Below are 22,201 nucleotides of genomic sequence, written 5' to 3'. Positions count from 1 at the left end.
TAAACTCTTAGACTATCGATACCGACAGAATAAGAACAAGTCTTTGATATTAATTACTAGTCTGCAGCTAGGAATTCGGTATCATTGAACGCGAAGAACTACAACTGCCGAAACATCCATTCTACAACGACATGAATGAATGTCGCTCTGAACTATCCCCTCTAACCGAGAGAGAGAGAGAGAGAGAGAGAGAGAGAGAGAGAGAGAGAAACTTTTCAACAGCGATCAAGACGACACACTGAGCGTAAATATATACAGTATATTGATTGCAATTGTTTGCGAATGAGTGAGCGTTCATGTGCAAAGGATTAGCATTTAAATTGTTATAATTATCAACTCTGTAGTAACTTCTCAGCTGACCCCCACTCCCCTTTTTGTCCACCAAGCCGCAATATCGGTTTAGCCCACTAGGGCACATTTCCCTATCATTTCTTGTAACCATATTTACCTTGTTTGTTTATGCATTTCTGTGAATTACTTAGTTAGTAATAAATAAATTATTTAAGACAATTGATGTATGGACGACTCTTAGTAAAGACTGGATTCGTGCAGATAACCAACCATTTACGACGTTTGGAATGAGACTAACGTGAGGTAAAGTAAATAATTCATTAATCAGAAGACTATTGATCAGATATGAAAATATCTGAAAGGTTATATTGGGAAATTATAACTTTGTTATCTGAATATTTTCCTTGGTGCCCCGACTTCCTAGTTAATTACAGTTACATGACTAATCAGTTTGATCGCGTAATACTAATTACAGAGAATCTTTGATAAAACTAAGTCTTCAATGTAATGATAGTAAAGACACGACAACTCACACCTGTGTTAACGAGAGAATCACTGACATGATGTCAGCTGGTCCTTTTGTGGCAGGGCTGAAATGCAGTGAAAATGTTTTGTGGGGATTCAGTTCATTTGCATGGCAAAGAGGGACTTTGCAATTAATTGCAAATCATCTGATCACTCTTCATAACATTCTGTAGTATATGCAAACTGAGGCAGCAGACTTTGTGAAAATTAATATTTGTGTCATTCTCAAAACTTTTGGCAATGACTGTACATACATTGAAATCACTGGCCACTTTAATAATGGAACACTAATCACTTTAATAATGTACATATTTGCATTACTCATCTCATATGTATATACTGTATTCTATTCTACTGTATTTTAGTCTATGCCACTCCGAAATTGCTCTTCCAAATAATGTGTATCGTTGTGAAATTGATAGATTTTACTTGTTAGATATTACTGCACTGTTGGAGCTAGAAACACAAGCATTTCGCTACACCCGCAATAACATCTGCTAAACGTGCATGTGACCAATCAAATTTGATTTGATATTGTCCCTTTATTTGGTGGACTTTTCTGCCATCGAAAACACACTTAAACTAATTGAATTACTTACTTATTGACACAGACATACACCAACAAACACACAGCACATGCACAATCACTCACACACTAACTCTCCCACACATTCTCCTACTGCAGGGGCACACATTTTCCTGGCAGATGTCGCTGATGGCAGTGGTAGATAATCCAGGATCCTGGTTTTGATACAAGTTGGATTTAGCCATGGCCATGATAGCAACATCTGTCAGGATGCTGCAGTGATCTTCCAAACACACACAGAGCAACAGCACAGGATATTGTACATTTCCATTCTGGTAAAAGAGGGGCAAGACCTACTACCCAGAATCAAGATTTGTGGTAAGTTTATGGAAAATTGATGGGTTCCGATGTTTCATGGACAAGAATAACTACTTTATCTAAGGTTGTCTCACGACAAGAACATTTATTGTCGTAATGTTTGGCAAAAAGAGCTATGGTTGGTTATATTTTATAATCTAGAAACCTATATGCTATTTTACAAAATGTACATTTATTGAATGTGGTGATTGAATATTTTTGCAATACATATCATGTTATGTTTCATACATGATATACATGATTATATCCAGTACCAGTCATAAGTTGGGACATACTGTACCTACTCATTCAAGGGTTTTAACACATGGAATCTCTTTAAAAAAAATCTAGTTTTTTACTATTATCTTTGCATACATTGCAGACATCAAAACTATGAAAACTAACTCATCCCAAACAATCTCAATTGGAATTGTGGAGGCCAGGTCAGTAACTCTCCTTAAAATAGCCCTTCCACAGCCAGGTTTTTTGGAAAAAAAATCTAGATATATTTTAGATTTGAGATTCCTTGAATTCTAAATAAATCATAGACAGTGTCAGCAGCAAAGCACCCCCACACCATTTCCTCCATTGGTGGGAACCACACGACAGCTTTGCATTGGACTCTCAAATTCATGACAAAGGACAGATTTCCACAGCTTTGCATATTATTATTTTTGTCCTTTAGTTGTGGTTTCTTTGCAGCAATTCGACCATGAAGGCCTGACTCACGCAGTCTCCTCTGAACAGTTGATGTTGAGATGTGTTTGTTACTTAAACTATGTGAAGCATTTATTTGGGCTGCAATCTCAGGTGCAGTTAATTCAAATGAACGTATCTGCAGCAGAGGTAACTCTGGGTCTTCTTTTCCTGTGGTGGTCCTCATGAGAGCCAGTTTCATCATAGCACTTGATGGTTTTTGTGGCTGCACTTGAAGAAACGTTCAAAGTTCTTGACATTTTCCGGATTGACTGACCTTCATGTCTTAAAGTAATGATGGACTGTCGTTTCTCTTTGCTTATTTGAGCTGCTCTTGACATAATATGGCTATCTTCTGTATACCCCCCTACCTTGTCACAACACTACTGATTGGTTCAAACACATTAAGAAGGAAAGAAATTCAACAAATTAACAGGTCACACCTGTTAATTGAAATGCATTCCAGGTGACTACCTTATAAAGTTGGTTCAGAGAAAACTTTTTTGGTTACTACAAGAATCGATGTGTGTTATTTCATCGTTTTGATGTCCACAATGCAAAAAATAGTAAAACCCTTGAATGAGTAGCTGTGTCCAAACGTTTGACTGGTACTATATATAATCATGTACACTGCTCAAAGGGAACACTTAAACAACACAATGTAACTCCAAGTCAATCACACTTCTGTGAAATCAAACTGTCCACTTAGGAAGCAACACTGATTGACAATAAATGTCACATGCTGTTGTGCAAATGGAATAGACAACAATTGGAAATTTTAGGCAATTAGCAAGACACCCCCAATAAAGGAGTGGTTCTGCAGGTGGTGACCAAAGACCACTTCTCAGTTCCTATGCTTCCTGGCTGATGTTTTAGTCACTTTTGAATGCTGGCGGTGCTTTCACTCTAGTGGTAGCATGAGACGGAGTCTACAACCCACACAAGTGGCTCAGGTAGTGCAGCTCATCCAGGATGGCACATCGATGCGAACTGTGGCAAGAAGGTTTGCTGTGTCTGTCAGCGTAGTGTCCAGAGCATGGAGGCGCTACCAGGAGACAGGCCAGTACATCAGCAGACGTGGAGGAGGCCGTAGGAGGGCAACAACCCAGCAGCAGGACCGCTACCTATGCCTTTGTGCAAGGAGGAGCAGGAGGAGCCCTGCAAAATGACCTCCAGCAGGACACAAATGTGCATGTGCCTGCTCAAACGGTCAGAAACAGACTCCATGAGGGTGGTATGAGGGCCCGACGTCCACAGGTGGGGGTTGTACTTACAGCCCAACACCGTGCACGACGTTTGGCATTTGCCAGAGAACACCAAGATTGGAAAATTCGCCACTGGCGTCCTGTGCTCTTCACAGATGAAAGCAGGTTCACACTGAGCACATGTGACAGACGTAACAGTCTAGAGACGCCGTGGAGAATGTTCTGCTGCCTGCAACATCCTCCAGCATGACCGGTTTTGCGGTGGGTCAGTCAAGGTGTGGGGTGGCATTTCTTTGGGGGGCCGCACAGCCCTCCATATGCTCGCCAGAGGTAGCCTGACTGCCATTAGGTACCGAGATGAGATCCTCAGACCCCTTGTGAGACCATATGCTGGTGCGGTTGGCCCTGGGTTCCTCCTAATGCAAGACAATGCTAGACCTCATGTGGCTGGAGTGTGTCAGCAGTTCCTGCAAGAGGAAGGCATTGATGCAATGGACTGGCCCGCCCGTTCCCCAGACCTGAATCCAATTGAGTACATCTGGGACATCATGTCTCACTCCATCCACCAACGCCACGTTGCACCACAGAGTGTCCAGGAGTCGGCGGATGCTTTAGTCCAGGTCTGGGAGGAGATCGCTCAGGAGACCATCCGCCACCTCATCAGGAGCATGCCCAGGTGTTGTAAGGAGATCATACAGGCACGTGGAGGCCACACACACTACTGAGCCTCATTTTGACTTGTTGTAAGGAAATTACATCAAAGTTGGATCAGCCTGTAGTGTAGTTTTCCACTTTAATTTTGAGTGTGACTCCAAATCCAGACCTCCATGGGTTGATAAATTTGATTTCCATTGATAATTGCTGTTTGATGTTGTTGTCAGCACATTCAACTATGTAAAGAAAAAAGTATTAAATAAGAATATTTTGTTCATTCAGATCTAGGATGTGTTATTTTAGTGTTCCCTTTATTTTCTTGAGCAGTGTATATCACTTTTTTGGTTACTACATGATGTCTATGTGTTATTTTGTAGTTTTGATGTCTTCACTGTTACTTTACAATGTAGAAAATAAAAACTTGAATGAGTAGGTGTGTCCGAATGTTTGACTGGTACTATATATGATGTAGACATAGTAGTCCTCTAAAACTGGAACATTATTTTAAATCTTAAACAAATACTGAAAAAATTAACACTGTACCGAGCATTTAAGTCAGTGCAATTGTTCTTAGTAGTTAATAATTCAATAGAGCATCATAATTCACAGTAAACTATTGCTCAACAATCTTTTAGAGATGATCATTATACTGTCTTGAGCATTTACATTGCATTCTATGCAAGTGCACACAGACGTGAATACATTTAGATAAACATTTGAATTAAAGTACATCAGATAGCCAGTCTGAATAAAACAATGTACATTTTGGATTCTGTTGTACTCATGTTTGCCAAATTAGCATATTGACAGGTGTACAACATTTCAAGCAATTTTATATGTATTGTCAGATTTTGACAGATGTTATTTGACAGATGTTATATTTTTACAGGAGAAAATGCAAATCCCAAACCAATAAAAAAATATTAAAGGAAGTATGTGAGTAGATCAGTAATTATCAAAAGTGTTTACAGAAGTAGAACACACTATACAACCTCCTTTTGCCATCACAAATCTGAAATGTTACGCTTGCTAGTCAGTGACTCAGCTATAGATGGTTAATGAGACATCACCGACGTCACTAAAGTATGAATTCATAGTTATTATTAGTGGGTAGATCAAAACACTTGGCAGCAGAAGAGAAAATGCATAGCTTTCATTTGTAAACATCCTTTCACATGGCTTCTGCATGCGCTCCTTAATGGGTTCATCTTTTCAAGAGCATGAATAAGATTACGTGAGATGTCCAGTTCATCATATTTTCTTGTAGGAAAGGTCTAAGCCTCTCAGTGAGCAGTGCTTTACTCAGTTTGATTCACTTTGAATGCAAAGCATGATCTGTGAATGACGTCAGTCAAATAAACGACAGTATCTGAAATGTTACTTTTAAATCTGAATTTATTCTTGAAACAAATGTTTTAATTGTTGAAAGCATGATGTTGTTGATGTTATATCAATATGACATCATATACTGTAACCTGGCTGCTGCCAAACTTGCCTGCATGATAATTGCATAAACATTATGCAACTAATGTATAACTAAACCAGATCTGCAAGAAATTATTCCTTTGGATATGATCTGAGTGGCTGAAGTAGAACATCTAAGTGATAAATTATTGGACAAATTACAGGGGAACACATTTCTAGCAATGCCTGGACAGTATAAGTAAACCAATATTGGCCATCAACAGGATTTGGATCAACAGGATCAACAGGAATTGGAGACAAGTCAATATGTAAAAGATTGCGACTGTTTAGTGCAGTAGGCTGTGTGTTTTATTGGCAAGCACAAGATGTACCAAAAGCCCTTTGTTTGCGCATGTAACCTAATCTATTCCAATATGAATCACCCCAGCCCAGGCAAACAGCAAGGAACCTTTTGTAACATTTGAAGACCATGCATCTTTAACAGGTCAACATCATTTATAGGATTGAACAAATATTAAAGTACAAAAGCTTGTTTCGCAATTAATTAAGAATCTCAAGCTGTCCGTATCCAGCATTGGAAAAACATAGTTTTGTCTCACACACAATAACAATATCACACAATCACCAAATACATGAAGCTATATAATGTCATTTGTCTTTTACCTCAAAGTCATAAAGTTGTTGAACTCTTGTGAGCCCTGAGTTCCACTTTAAAATATTATTTTGAAAAGAATAGTGCTGCTGGATAGCACTTGATGGGGTTCAGGGGGCTGCACCAAATGATTGATGTATTATAATAATTGATTATGCTTATGTTTTATTAATAGAAGGGGAAGGGCAATAAGACCCCTCCCCCACTACATTTATAGGGTCCTGGACTGCAGATTAGCAATATATACATGCATTATAAGGTTTAATATTGTTCCACAGTTATTTTCTAGTCTCTGCTTCTTATAAGAAACGGTCTGAGAGATGTGTGAGTTATTGCAGTCAAAACAAGGTGTCTATCAAGGCTAAAAGAGATGCATAGACACAGAACTCTGCAGGGGAGTGAAAGAGATAAGAGACAAGTCATACCACTATAAAGCAACTTGGGGAGTGGAAAATTACTGCTGAGCCCTTAGAAAACACTGGAACTATTGTTTGCTCCTGCAAGTTTGTATAACTGTATATGCATGGGCTTGGTCTCATGAGTAGAAGGTGTTGACGAAGGCAGTTACATCACTAGGGGTTGACTGCAAGCATGTTAAAGCAACTTGGACCCTTTCCTTTTTGTAGAACTTACTCGGAAACATGCGTGCTATGTCTGCAATTGCATTAATAAATTAATGATTGATTTACTTAAAGATTTGTCTGATTACTGATTTCACCAAAAAGCAAATGATTGACAAGGAACAAGGAACCTACCCCAACACACTCAATCATGCAATTTACCAGCTTTACCTCAGATAAATGGTCTCAATAGCTTCATTAAGAAGGCAATCCAAGGCCATAAGAGGAAATAGAATGAAGGAGGGGTCGGCCCATGGCGTCCTCAGGAAACCTGTGAATTGCATTAGTAACAACAGGGGTGTTTATCTATGGCAGCACCTGGGAGCTGTTCTATGCTGAGAAACGAGTTTGGTTCTTTCTGTATGCTTGACAGCTTGGTGTAATGACAGGAGTGACTTAGTCAGCTTTAATTGTAATCTTCTTGTGCCAGACTGCACACCTGCACTCTTCACACTTTCAGAAAAAAAGAGGAAGTCTAGACAAGATGGCTTCATAGTTCACTTAGATAAGGCCTGCCTTACTATCTTATTTGATGTGTTGATCTATTTGTTTGATATTTCATCAGCTCAGTTTGACATTGACTACCTGCAAGTGTGTTTTATTGGCTGTATTGAATTATTTATACAAATGATCTTATTAATATACTTCTATCATACATGTATTAAAGCTATAGTGATGTCTTTTCAGTATTGCTCACTGCTAAAACTGCAAAAAAAAAGTCCTGTTTGATGTAGACATCTTTTCATGTTTCAGAATGTGCTCATGAGTAATGGGGAAGACAGGCAGCAAAGTGCTGAGAGAGACATCTTTGGATGGAGTTCAGCCACAGCAGGTAAAGGCTTATATACAACACTACACACACTTCCTTAGTGGGAGACTGCAGGTCATTTGTGTGTCTGCGCTGGAGCTTATCTGACTCTGTGGCGCTTACTCACCACATCTCCTGACTCCGTTCAAATGGGACAGCTGCGTGTTCCACAGCCATCAACTGGTTATGCAATCAGGATCAACTCCAGATTACTTTCACACATTATCTCTTTCTGTAGCATCATTAGTCCTATGTATATCAGAATACATTACTGGGCCTACAATAATTCACTGCCTTCCACAGCTAACAAAACAGCCATCATTCTAGCTGAATTTAGAAAGATTGAATGATTCACTGAAAATGTGATGAAACTTAAGTCCTATCTATGAGAGATGGTAATTGCTGAGTAAGACAGGTTTTTGATGTTGGGCATTATATAAATTCTACTTTTTTCTGAACCTTGAGAAGTGCTTGAAATCCTTGATTCCTGCTTAGCTACTCTGTTTGGAAAGCCCATTCCCTGTTTAATCGAAACACAATTATCTATTTAATGAAAACAGCCAATCCCTGTTTAAACATTTTAAAAAACATTAAAATAATAAAGAAATATAAAAGAATACAACCATTCCTAATTGATTACAACAACATTCACTCATTTATTGATTATTGAGCTAAATCTAATGCAATCAGTCATTACTAGAGCTTGGTGCCTGTATTTAGTTTATATATATTGGTGATTACCTCTCCCTGCAGCCAAGCAGGACCGTAACCCTAGGAACACCTAGTCTGCCCTGAGCAGACTCAGGCCCACGATCTGCCCACTGACACCTGATACAATGACCTGAGGCCTGAGTCACACAAATAGATCAATGAATCAATGAATGAATCATAGCCAAGGAACATACACCCATACACTATGCATAGTTGTACTTTACAGGATGCAGCCTATGTGTACAGTGTGTATGTTATGTGACTGTTAGCTATGGAATAGAGAGAGTGAAGTTGTATTCCTTCCTAAGATGTCTCAGTCAGTGTCCTTCTCTTAACATATTAGTCCGATGGAGCGCTCTAACTCTGTGTGCCCATGTGATTTCCCTTGTCAACTCATGTTCCCTGCTAATGTGCCTCATGAGGCAAACATACCCTCCTCCTGTAAGGGTTGAGTAGACGCTATGTTTTTCAGCCGGGACTACTCGGTAGGTCCCAGCAGTGGCAGAAACTGGACTGAAGTGAATTGATTCGTGGGGGATTAGAGATTAAGATTTCCCCTCCCGCTCAGATGGGCTTTAGTGGAGTAAATCTGGGGATTATGATGTCAGAGGCCCGTGCTTGTCAGAGAGGAAATTTAATTGTCAGAGGAGTGCTGATGGCTAGGATTATGGCACGGCCAGTGAGGAAATGTAAGAATGGGAAGCCATGTCTGTGCCATAACCCTGTACAGTGAAACCTACAGGGAAGAACATCAACCACTATTGGAATTTGAGAGTTGGTGGTCCATGGCGCTGAGTGGATTGTTCAGATGCTTAGTCAGTGAGAGAGAGAGAGTTTTTTATTATCTTCTGCCTGCCCTTAATGCATCCATGTCAAGTGGTAAGTAGTCTTGATTGTGTTTATTATCTAAGTACTGTACGTACTATAATTCAGCAAGTTAGCTCACTAATGTTCTAAAATGACATATGCCACATGGTAAAACCCCTCGTTCCTGTTGATCTCTTCGCATTCTGAAAGCCCATTCCTAACCGTGTGTGTGTGTGTGTGCGCGCGCCCGCGCACGTGTATGTGGGCGTGCATGTTTCAGCCTGCCCCTGCTGCTGCTATTGAGGGGCTCACCAAGACCAAGAAGATGAAGGTGAAATGGACTCAGTTGGGCATGGTGTTCTTCCTGTTGCTCTCCCTGGTCATGACAGGATGTTTCCTCTGGCAGTACCAGCTGCCAAAGTTACTGCCAGGTAAGGCTCACTCCCTGCATTCAACCTTGTCCGTGAAAACATTAGTACCAAACTGAAAATAATGTCAGGAGCAAGCAATTCAACATATTATGTAGTGAACAGCATCAATTCACTCTAAACGTTTCAGCCTGTCAATCTCTTGGGGTTTTGTTACATTGTGTCTGAGGTAAATGGGTAAAGATTTCTCAAAGCTTATGAGAATATTAGTGGTTACAGTATCTTTACATGTAATCTCTCTTGGACAGATCTACAGAAACATAACTGGTACCATAGAATCTGTCAGGGAGGAATGGGATGTGTAGGATGAAAGCAGCAGAAATTCCGGTGTTTTGGTTTTTTGTTACTGGTTATTTAGACATGATTTTGCAGGCATTAGCATTGTTCAAATTTCAGGGAGGGAGGGGACATTTCACCCATAACTTGCAAAGAAAGAGGGTGGAGCTCCTTGTTGCGGTTCTGCTCATCTTTCTAGCATCTCATCATCTCTTCTATTAACACGCATGGATCCAGAACTTAATTGAGCAGCTGACCAATTTCCTGACACTTTAGTTCTGGGTTAACCGAGATTACAGTATGTAGCTCCTGCTTCCTCTGCATTAACGTTGACACATACAATCTGAGATTTTGCACACAAAGAAACGTCTAGAAATGAGTTAGAAAGTCAATTTGTTTTAGGGAAATAGAGAAAAGTTCCAACACATGGCAGTTCTCCCTTCAGAATGGATTTATTTGCCTGGAAGCCAGATGAGGATACATTGAAGTGCTTTCAAGCAAGTCATTACAGTTGTCTGAGGTGTGATTGTGAAATCCTATTAGCTGTTTTCTGTGGGTGGCCAATGGATTAGAGGGACAGTGCTTGAAATATGGATTTTAAGGTGAATAAAAGAGAAGAGCAGTTGTGGATGAAGTCAATCAAAATCATTCTGGTTTAATACAAGTTGCAACAGAGAGACAATATCCAGCATTACAGCAAAGAAAATGTCTAACTGGCCTCCACTATCAGCAGACAACTGTTCTGTGAACAAGGTCACTAAATCTTCTTAAAGACTCCAACTCAGACAGCAGGCTTAACCACTGTCTGCAGAGTTTACAAGAAAGTATACAGTTGAAGTTGGACGTTTACATACACTTAGGTTGGGGTCATTAAAACTCATTTTTCAACCACTCCACAAATGTCTTGTTAACAAACTATAGTTTTGGCAAGTTGGTTAGGACATTACTTTGTGCAATTTTTCCAACAATTGTTTACAGACAGTTTATTTCACTTATAATTCACTGTATCCCAATTCCAATGGGTCAGAAGTTTACATACACTAAGTTGACTGTGCCTTTAAACAGCTTGGAAAATTCCATAAAATGATATCATGGCTTTAGAAGCTTCTGATAGGCTAATTGACATCATTCGAGTCAATTGGATGTGTACCTGTGGATGTATTTCAAGGCCTACCTTCAAACTCAGTGCCTCTTTGCATGACATCATGGGAAAATGAAAAGAAATCAGCCAAGACCTCAGAAAATAAATTGTAGACCTCCACAAGTCTGGTTCATTCTTGGGAGCAATTTACAAACGCTTGAAGATACCACGTTCATCTGTACAAACAATAGTACACAAGTATAAACACCATGGGACCATGCAGCCGTCATACCGCTCAGGAGGGAGACGTGTTCTGTCTCCTAGAGATGAACGTACTTTGATGAGAAAAGTGTAAATCAATCGCAGAACAACAGCAAAGGACCTTGTGAAGATTCTAGAGGAAACAGGTACAAAAGTATCTATATCCACAGTAAAACGAGTCCTATATCGACATAACCTGAAAGGCCGCTCAGCAAGGAAGAAGCCACTGCTCCAAAACTGCCATAAAAAAGCCAGATCACGGTTTGCAACTGCACATGGAGAAAAATATCGTACTTTTTGGAGAAATGTTCTCTGGTCTGATGAAATAAAAATGGAATTGTTTGCCCATAATGACCATCGGATGAAAAAGGGGGAGGCTTGCAAGCCGAAGAACATCATCCCATCCTCGAAGCACGGGGGTGGCGGCATCATGTTGTGGGGGTGCTATGCCACAGGAGGGACTGGTGCACTTCACAAAATAGATGGCATCATGAGGGAAAAAATTATGTGGATATATTGAATCTCAAGACATCAGTCAGGAAGTTACAGCTTGGTTACAAATGGGTCTTCCAAATGGACAATGACCCCAAGCATACTTTCAAAGTTGTCCCTAAGCCATTTTGCTACAACAAAATCAAGGTATTGGATTGGCTAGCACAAAGCCCTGACCTCAATCCTATAGAAAATGTGTGGGCAGAACTGAAAAAGTGTGTGTGAGCAAGGAGGCCTACACACCTGACTCAGTATCACCAGCTCTGTCAGGAGGAATGGACCAAAATTCACCCAACTTATTGTGGAAGGCTACCCAAAACATTTGACCCAAGTTAAACAATTTAAAGGCAATGCCACCAAGTACTAATTGAGTGTATGAAAACATCTGACCAACTGGGAATGCGATGAAAGAAAGGAAAGCTGAAATAACTCATTCTGACACTTAAAATAAAGTGGTGATCCTAACTGACCTAAGACAGGGAATTTTTACTCGGATCAAATGTCAGGGATTGTGAAATACTGAGTTTAAATGTATTTGGCTAAGGTGTATGTAAACATCATACTTCAACTGTAACATCAGCACTTAAATAGGCCAAAGGTCTGTTTTAGAAGTAAAATGATCATCAGTAGTCAGTTACAACAGATAATTGCAGACTAACATGAGAAAATTACCTGACCAAACATGTCATTAACACTATGTTAGCATGGGGTTTTAACACGATATTTAAAATATATGGTTAACTCCGGTTTCTCCAAACAATGGAATGCCTATGTCAGCATCTCTCCGCTCGTATAATAATTTGTATTGCATATCATTCATAATCAACATTACAGTAGATAACAAAATCAAACACAGGAAATAATTAATCATAATTTCCCCCTACAGTGCACACAGTGAAGCAACCTACTGTCGTGCTAAAGGTGTTTTTAGATTGTCCGCCTATTTCTGATGACAGTGAGATACTACTGTACTTTCCCCTTAATTTACTCTTTGCTAAAAGTTTCTGTGGCAGCTATCTGAGAAAGTAATATTATAGAGAACTTCTAGAGAAATATAAAGTGTAGTCAATGGTTTTATTTTCCAAATTCATCTTTAACACTAGGCTTTATGTAACGGCTTTCTTCCTGGGAAGGATTGGCCGACCAAAAGCTTGGTTATAGTTCATGGTAATTTAATAAGGTAACTTAAACGTGAAAACCGAACCAGCCCTATCTGGTGCAGAAAACACAAAGACAGGAAACAACCACCCACAAATCCCAACACAAAACAGGCTACCTAAATATGGTTCCCAATCAGAGACCATGACTAACACCTGCCTCTGATTGAGAACCATATCAGGCCAAACATAGAAATAGACAAACCAGACACACAACATAGAATGCCCACCCAGCTCATGTCCTGACCAACACTAAAAACAAGGAAAACACAAAAGAACTATGGTCAGAACGTGACACTTTAGTTGCATTCTTTACTGAAGTGCTGCTTCTTACACTTGTACTCTTTCAGTTACACACCATGGCTGTATGATCTAGTACTGAATCTGAATTCATTAACATACTGTAGGCCCATGGGCCTGTTGACTATAGTAACTCTAGGAGCTATAAAGGCAAGATCTAATCCTGTGTAAATGAAAGTCTCCGTTAACTGCTCATTCGTAATTCACAGTGTGTTTGAAATTAATCACCTTTATGACTGTGTTTGTGTGCAAATTGGATCCTTTGTGGTAGCCTACAGACATGGGAACTCAGGTGATTAATGAAGTCCTGTGCAAGTCCATTATGGCACATTGTGTTCGTCTCCTTGTCATGTCATACATATTACTCCACCAACATCAAGTGTGAATTTCAATAAACGCCCAACTTCTTTCCCCTTCTTCCTATATCTGTCTCTGTCTCTCTGCCAGATGAAGGCATGGGAGGCAATGCCAAATCAGAACGGATGTGCCCACGCTTCCCTGAGCCTCTCCCCCTGGAACACCCTATCCCTACCCTGAAAGAGGCACTAGAAAAGGTAAGAGTTCCCTTGGGCCATTCAGACTATGCACATTCTGTCATGTCCAACTAAGAACAGGGAACATGTGTTAGTGATAAAGCTTTCTAACAATTTCCTAGACACACTCCCCCAGAGGGGTTGTATTACCACACAGAGAAATATGTTTGATAAAGAAAGTATGTTTGATAAAGAAGCCTCTGAGTTGGACGTGACCGGTTCCTGCATTAATATAACTCAGACAGTGAAGGGCATTCTACAAAACAGAGAGGAGAGGAGAGCAGTCCTACCAGTCCCAGCACATATCTATACAACATTGGAATCCTATTAACAATGTCCTCAGAATGACAAAACCACATTGGAACTCCTTGTATCTTTTATACTAACTGAATATCCCTGCATACATTAAGACATTACTACTTTGCACCTCATAAAAACAGAGAGACGTAATCTATAAGGTAGATTGTCATTCTGACTGTGTCCATTGTATGAAGTCATTCCATCTGCCTATTACCTGTGACAGTTAAGAATAATGTCAGTTCATTCAGCATCTGCCAAGCCTTGGCAGTAAATGCACCTCCATCACAACAAATCAATAGGAAGCAGTCTATTTTAGTCCACATAGTGCCTTAAAAAGTTTCAAGACCCAGGGTAACTTTTGAAAGTCTTGTTTCCTGAAAGTACAGTTCAACCTTGAGGGAGAGTCTCTGAATCAATTTGTTTCTCAGTAAGAATTTCTGTTTTGTAGTGTTTACAGCTGTAGTAGTCGATATAAATGCTCATAAGTGTTATGTTCTCACTCAGGTGGACACACTGCTGCGCCAGAGTGTCAACCCTGCCAGTCTTCCCTCTTTGTCGGCCATTGTGATTTTCAATGACACCGTTCTGTGGACTGGTAACTTTGGCAAGAGGAACGGAAGTGACCCACTCTCAGCTCCACCCAATGAATACACCATCTATAGGTAAGGAGCAGCTGAGATCTCAGGGCTCTTTGGGCCCTCCAGAGTGATGACCAAGACCGGTCTGTTCTTTTTGGTTCATTCATTATAAGCACCCTTAACCCTTTCTTATTAATTTCTTAATTTGGGGACATGCGTGTAATTCTGTTGTCCGATTGCATTAGCTTGCAATCATAGCACTATTACATTGTATGACGTATTACGTGCTCTGAGCATGTGAATGTCCTATCAGTCACAGCTTTCTTGCTGCTCTTGATAGAGGCATTGATGTCACACAGCAATTAGCCTCTGACACAGTTAGCCACTACAATGCACCGTCATGTACCAAAAAGCTGTAATAGGTATTCTGGCTTCAGAGTAAAGTTGTCAACACTGACCAACAGGAATCTATATTCACTGATGCATAGCTTCCAGTTAGAGTGATCATTACCGAATGAAATGAGAGCTGTTAAAGTCATGTGACTTTGCTTTAGGGCTTTACTTAAAGATAGACTCAGTGAGATGACTGCAACGAACAGCACCGGAGATATTTAAATGAGCGGCATGCAAGACTTCGCTCTCACACAGTCACACAGAGTATCTGTGCATGTGAACGAACGGGTGCGCTTCACGCTGCTACAATGTGGTACTTTAAAAAACATTTATTTTTATTTTTATTTTTTTAAACTATAGCTTTGGGACCAGCTTCAACGATTTTAGTTGTTGCGGACATTGACCCACTAAGGCTGTTTACACAGCCACTGTAAGAACCAAATCTGATTTTCTTTCTAAATCCAATCTTTTTTTCTGACTGTCCACACTATAGGTTTTAGATGTAACCCATATCAGATTTAGGCAATCACACAGATGTAGCCTCAATCACACTGAAGTATCACACAGATGCAATGCTCATTTCTTGTTACTGATCCTTTAACTTTTGAGGTGGTTGTCATGGTAACGGCAGGTCATGCGCAAAAAAAAACTTTATATGGCTGTTGTATAAATCAGAAGTGAAAAGATCAGATTCCATGTGTATTTTTTGCTGTTTACACATTAGCAATAGATCATATAGGTTTCAGATATGCAAATAATTGGTCAAATATTGGAATTGGGATGCCTGTGTAAACAGCCTACAGTATGTGTTTGCTTTTTGCAATGTCATGCAATGTCATCTCGGTGAGTCTACCTTTAATTTTGACACCTGTATTTGGGGAGTTTCTCCCGTTCCTCTCTGCAGCTCTGTCAGGTTGAATGGGGAGCGTTGCTGTACAGCAATTTTCAGGTCTCTCCAGAGAGGTTTGATCTGGTTCAAGTCCAGACTCTGGCTGGGTCACTCAAGGACATTCAGAGTCTTGTCCCGAAGCCACTCCGGCATTGTCTTGGCTGTGTGCTTAGGGTTGTTGTCCTGTTGGAAGGTGAACCTTCACCCCAGTCTGATATCTTGAGCGAGCTGGAACAAGTTTTCATGATGTATCTCTCTGTACTTTGCTCCGTTCATCTTTCCCTCGATCATGACTAGTCTCCCAGTCCCTACCACTGAAAACATCCCCATAGCTTGATGCTGTCACCACCATGCTTCACCGTAGGGATGGTGCAAGGTTTCCTACAGACGTGACACTTGGTATTCAGGCCTAAGAGTTCAATCTTGGTTTCGTCAGACGAGATAATATTGTTTCTCATGGTCTGAGAGTCCTTTAGGTAACTTTTAGCAAACTCCAAGCGGGCTGTCATGTGCCTTTGTCACGGTTGTGTAGAGAGACGGACCAAAAAGAAACAAACAATGAACCGTGACATCAGAGGTGCCACATGCACTAACTCAAAACAAGATCCCACAAAACCCAGTGGGGAAATGGCTGCCTAAATATGATTCCCAATCAGAGACAACGATAAGCTTCCTCTGATTGGGAACCATACCAGGCCAACATAGAAATACAACAACCTAGATTACCCACCCTAGTCACACCCCGACCTAACCAAAATAGAGAATATGGCCGCAAAACCTGACTCTATAGGGGAGGGTCCGGGTGGGCATCTAGCGCCGGTGGCGGCTCTGGTGCGGGACGAAGAACCCACTCATCCCGTGGATCCAGCATCGGTGGCGGCTCTGGTGCGGAACTTTGCCCCTGCCCAGACCACGGGTCCGGCCCCGGAGCCAGGTGGAACGCCATGCCTCGGACTGGACTGGGCACCAGCGCAGAGGGAGGCTCCGGCCTTGGAGTGGGACTGGACATCGGCACCGAAGAAGGCTTCGGCCATGGAGCTGGACTGGACGCCCTGCCTGGACTGGGTACTGGCGCAGAGGAAGGCTCCAGCCTTGGAGCGGGACAGGATGCCGTGCCTGGACATCGGCGCAGAGGAAGGCTCCTGCCATGGAGTGGGACTGGACTCCGTGCCTGGACTGGACATCAGCGCAGGGGAAGGCTCCGGCCTTGGAGCGGGACTGGACGCCGTGCCTGGACATTGGCGCAGAGGAAGGCTCCTGCCATGGAGAGGGACTGGAGAGGCGCACTGGAGGCCTGGTGCATGGAGCCGGCACAGGTGGCACCGGACTGGTGACACACACTTCAGGGCAAATGCGAGGAGGAGGCACAGGACGTACCGGACTGGGGAGACGTACTGGAGACCTGGTGCGTAGAGCTGGCACAAATTGTACCGGAAAGATGACACACTCCGCACAGTGAGTGCGGTGAGCTGGCACAGGACATACTGGGCTGTGGAGGCGTACTGGAGACCTTGTGCGTGGAGCCGGCACACATGGTACCGGACAGATAACACGCTCCTCAAGGCGAGTGCAGACAGCTGAGCAAAGAGAGAGAATTCAAGAGCAAAGAGAGAGAATTCGGCAGACAGAGTGGGAGGGTCGTCACAGGGCACACACTTAATATGTTGTGAAATCTGTTGTGAATGTATTGTAATGTTTACCATTTTTTTATAACTGCCTTAATTTTGCTGGAACCCAGGAAGAGTAGTTGCTGCCTTGGCAGCACTGCTGTATTTTTTTTCTTCAGATTTGTGGTATGTTGTCATCTCAGCAATAAATTGGAGACCAAAATTGGCTTGAAAATGTATGGCCGGGATGAAATCAAAGGAGTGTTGTCGACAAGCCCATTGTACCGTCAACAGTGCCCGTTTCAAATACAATTGACTTGATGTTTGTGGAGATTGCATTCACGATAAATTAAGCGGATTAAGCGTAAATTACCTTTAAAAGTTGACTGCAATACTCTTGTCTGCCATGCGCCTTTGATTGAGTACTGACCAACTTTATGTCTTGAACTATGTATGGGCTATTATTCATCATGTCTTCATCAACATTGGCTCCAGATTTTCTCCAGCCCTGTCTTGAGTGGTGTCAGCATGGCCCTTGAATAGACATATACTGTGGTATGATGTCATTTTAAACTCCAAACCCCTCAGTGTGTTAATGGAGTTAAAAACTATGCTGTTGCAAGAATGTCTGCGAGATGAGGCAGAAAAAACATTGTGAGGTCAAAAGCCTGAGTGTAGAAAGCTTTAGAGAGTGCATGTATAAATGAAAGATGGTTACAATAAGAAGAATAGTACTCATTTGTGCATGCTTGCCATAGTTTTTGTTGTAATTATTTCTTTAAAAGCTTTTTGCAGGCATCAGGGGAATTACAGTAGTAATTAACACCTGTTTGATTCCTGCCCTACAGGATTGCCAGCCTTTCAAAGATCTTCCCAACGCTGATGCTGTACAGGCTGTGGGAGGATGGGAAGATTGCCTCGCTGGATGACCCACTTGAGAAATATGTGGAGAACTTCACCATTAAAAACCCTCTGGGCAAGTCACGGGACTCTGAGCTCAAGTACGTGACAGACGGTCTGATCTTTCTGGACAGTGGAGAGGTTCAGATCCGCTCCTCCTCTGTCACCCTGCGCAGGATGGCCAGCCAGCTCTCAGGTGAGATACGGACCCCGCACCCCCCCCCCTTTACACGACAGTGAGGGAAAACCCATTTTGTACCTTATGTGCTCAGCTGCAGTGTTGAAAACGTTCATGCTATTATGACCAAAATGGCCACTATAATGTAATATTGATGATCTTATTCATTGATTTAATTTAAATGCCACCATACTGCAATCTCTAGTCAGAGCCCTTAAACCTCTAAGCAGGTTTCCAGATTGCCTTCTAAACACCTCTGAAGTTACAGAAACTGTTCAGATTGTCACTGCATCTGCTTATCATCTGAAATAGATCCTGTGAGTGCTGAGGGACGATGAGTTCCACTTATTGATGGGTGACGCTCTGAATTGACAAAAACCTTGGTAATGGTAACATCTACACAAATATAGAGGCCAATGTACCAGTGACATACACCTCCCACAGAATAGTATGTCTTGTCTTTTTATTAGCATATTACACCACAAAATCTAAGCCTGTTACTTCAATATGGCACCCTATAATTCCTTGCTTTGAAACATAGATTTGATTTGATTAGGTTTGCACTTTGATCATTGAGGCATGAAGGTTATAATAGCTAAATTAATGTATTTAATGTATTTGCTTTCTTGATACGTAAACACCAAAGATGTTGTATTTTGTTAACTGCAGGTCTACCCAGAAGACTTAGAGCCACTAACCTGCTATGGAAGGGGAAAACACAGGCTGCAGTGACTCTGCTGCAAGACGATGTCCTCGTTGCAGACCCTGGCACCAAGTAAGACCTTAGTCATTCCCATCGTTCGATATCAGAAGAGCAATATAGTAATTAAAATGTTGTGCATGTCCTTGTGCCATTTAACATTCAGTCAATATTTACTTGTGTAATATAATGGAGCATATTTTCTACACTCATTTGGATGTAAATAGACGGCTCAAGTGTTTAATTCCATCAATCCTGTGGGCTGTATTAACCCTGCAGTCTGCCCTATCAGAATGACTTCTCACTCTGCTGCTCTGTGTTTTGCAGATGCCACTACAGTAACCTAGCCTTCTCCTTATTGGCCCACGTCATGGCTGAGAAGGTGGTGGGCATGGACTACCAGCGCTGGATCAATGATAACATCCTGGACCGGCTGGGGATGGAGGATACAGGCTTCGACATCACCCCAGGGATCCACAGCCAGATGGCTGTGGGCGTCTACTCCAGTGGCCAGCCAGCCCCTCTGTATGACCTGGGCTGGTACCGCCCCTCAGGCCAGATGTTCTCCACTGCCGCTGACCTTGCCAAGCTGGCTATGATGCTGTTGGGGGCCTACCATCGCAAGCTCCTGGAGCCTGACACCCTGAAAATCATGCTGACCCCTCTGTTCCGCTGTGATAAGGACTACTTTGCCAACCGCACCGGCACACCATGGGAGGTGAATGAGCAGTTGGGCTACGAGGTGGTGCGTAAAGATGGAGACCTAGACGGCTACTCAGCCACCTTCTCACTGGTGCCCAGGCTCAAGCTGGGCCTGGTAGTGCTGATGGCTGGCACCAGACCTCAGAAGCAGGATGTGTTGGCCAAGGCTTACAGCCACATAATACCCGCTATGGAGAGGGCTTTCCGGGAGTCCAAGAAGATCCTCATCCCTCCCCCTAATCCAGACCCTTACATAGGCTTCTTCACCTACGGAAACATCACTTTCTATGAGATCAAAGCTGGGGCAGACGGAGTTCTGATCATGCAGCAGTTTGGTCCCCAGATTGAGGACCTGATCCCAGAGAGATATCGGACAATAAAGCTCAACTACCTGGTGGACAGGGTGTTTAGGGTGGTGTTTGAGAAAGAGTACCCTTGTGTCTTGCGGGTCAGCACAGCGTCTGTCTCCCTTGAGGCCCAAGACGGGCAGCTCTTTAACTTTTATGTGTTTGACAAGCGAGGTCTGTCCCCTGGCTTCGATGCACCAGGACTAAATACATACAATGTGGTCAGGATAGCCCATAGGCCGACTTTCCCGAACTAACTGAACTCATACATTGGAAAGGCGCATGAATGTGCAGGATGAAGGTCCTGTTTGGGTCTGTCGCCTATATTTAATAGTGATATTCTATATTGAAAGAGCACATTGTTGGAGGACAGTGAGTGGACAATACCATGATGCATTGCAAAAGAAGGTACACAGCTAGACAAAAAGGTGTTTAATTTACCCATTGTTGTCAACTCTTGTACATAATGTTTTCTTTGATTTCCATGTTAAATAATGGCATTGTACAAATTCATAATTTTTATACAGTTGGTAACCTGACCTTAAACATATTATACTGTACACATTTACTGTATTGTGGCACAGTAATAGAGGGGTTGGTTGTTTAGCAACAAAACCGACACGCGTGCAGCCATGGGGCAAAATAGACAGGTTTGGCTTGGATTGTTGACAACATGTAAACTATATTTAGTCTCTTGAAAACATAAATACATTTGCACAATGAGAACTTGTTGTCTCTCAAATACATTGTTACAGTTGTTGGTGAGCTAGCTAGCAACTTTTTGCCATATTAGCATTGACATGACATCAGTCAAAACACCTCAAAACAAGACATGGTATCAATAATAAGATGACATGAGCTGAAACAAGCCCCACATGGCAGTTTCTTGTCGTTCTTTGTAACAATCTGGCCATCCAGAATGACAACACCATGCTGTCTTCTGCCCCATGGAAGCGTGCACATCGTTTTCGTGATGTTGTCAGCTATCCCATCTATTGAGTCTTTCCTATGTTCTGCACATTGTTACTTTTATCAGTTTGTTCTGTCCTTGCATTGCATTTGTAAGAAAAAACTGCATGGAAATATGGCATGCGGGAATCAATCAACACAATTAAATTGTAACACTTTAATTTGCATGTGGAAGTTCATTCTTGTTCTTGCCCTATGAATTTCATTTTGATTCATCAAAAGATGTGCAATGTATGTTTCTACTGCAGAAAAACATGGATTTATTTTTATTTGTTATCAATGAATTGCCTGATCATTTTTGACCTACGAAAAATCCACAAGATATGTTCATGCCAAACAAAAATTAAGTCTCATTTTTAAATAGTGATCATGTTGGCATGTTTTGGCAAGGAGACCTTTTACAGTATCTGTAGTCATACTGTACAGTAAGTATACTGTATGTGAGAACAGACCAAAATGCTTTTGGCAGTCCAACCTTTGAGCAAAAATATATGCTTAAAAGGGGGATTGGGGACATAGTGGTATAGTTCCAGGAATGACTGTGCACGTTATCATCCCAAATCGGACTCATTTAAATCCTCCTTATGAATAGATTTATATGACAAATATCTGTAGCTCATAAACTGACTCACAAAGAATAACCTTACGTGGTCCTCTTCTTTGGCATTTAGATTTTCTAATGTAATACTAAGTAGGGGAAAAACATACAGCTATGACTAACTAGTGTTCCCTCAAAGAGGGAAACAAGGTACAACACACCTATGGGGGAGTTTGAGTGCTAGCGCCCTCCACTGCCTAACCAGAAGCCCCGCCCTGCACAGGTGGTAAACCTG

The 22,201-nt window shown here is 41.7% G+C and overlaps 1 protein-coding gene across 2 annotated transcripts; it reads left to right on the top strand.

Moving 5' to 3' along the window:
- Positions 1-1,538: 1,538 nt before the first annotated feature.
- On the top strand, positions 1,539-21,779 carry lactbl1b (lactamase, beta-like 1b). Of its 2 annotated transcripts, XM_024427127.2 has the most exons (8): positions 1,539-1,720; positions 7,705-7,783; positions 9,558-9,708; positions 13,720-13,826; positions 14,610-14,767; positions 18,421-18,668; positions 19,320-19,425; positions 19,678-21,779. In XM_024427127.2, the coding sequence occupies exons 2-8, from the start codon at positions 7,721-7,723 to the stop codon at positions 20,654-20,656; spliced, it is 1,812 nt and encodes a 603-aa protein (XP_024282895.1). In that variant the 5' UTR covers positions 1,539-1,720; positions 7,705-7,720; the 3' UTR covers positions 20,657-21,779. The 2 variants fall into 2 exon arrangements, with proteins under 2 accessions (XP_024282895.1, XP_024282896.1); XM_024427128.2 differs by lacking the exon at positions 1,539-1,720 and having other exon boundaries at positions 7,705-9,349; positions 19,678-21,778.
- Positions 21,780-22,201: the final 422 nt, after the last annotated feature.

This window comes from Oncorhynchus tshawytscha, linkage group LG07, assembly GCF_018296145.1.
Source record: "Oncorhynchus tshawytscha isolate Ot180627B linkage group LG07, Otsh_v2.0, whole genome shotgun sequence".
Taxonomy (NCBI): domain Eukaryota; kingdom Metazoa; phylum Chordata; class Actinopteri; order Salmoniformes; family Salmonidae; genus Oncorhynchus; species Oncorhynchus tshawytscha.
Note: the sequence above shows the minus strand (reverse complement) of the source record. Positions and strands in the feature narration are given on the sequence as shown.

What these genes read in the sequence shown, in the direction of transcription:
- lactbl1b (XM_024427127.2), top strand. Translation starts at nt 7,721, where the DNA reads ATGGGGAAGACAGGCAGCAAAGTGCTGAGAGAGACATCTTTGGATGGA. An exon ending in AATGAATACACCATCTATAG is followed by an intron (nt 14,768 to 18,420) that starts GTAAGGAGCAGC and finishes CCTGCCCTACAG; the next exon opens with GATTGCCAGCCTTTCAAAGA. An exon ending in GTTGCAGACCCTGGCACCAA is followed by an intron (nt 19,426 to 19,677) that starts GTAAGACCTTAG and finishes TGTGTTTTGCAG; the next exon opens with ATGCCACTACAGTAACCTAG.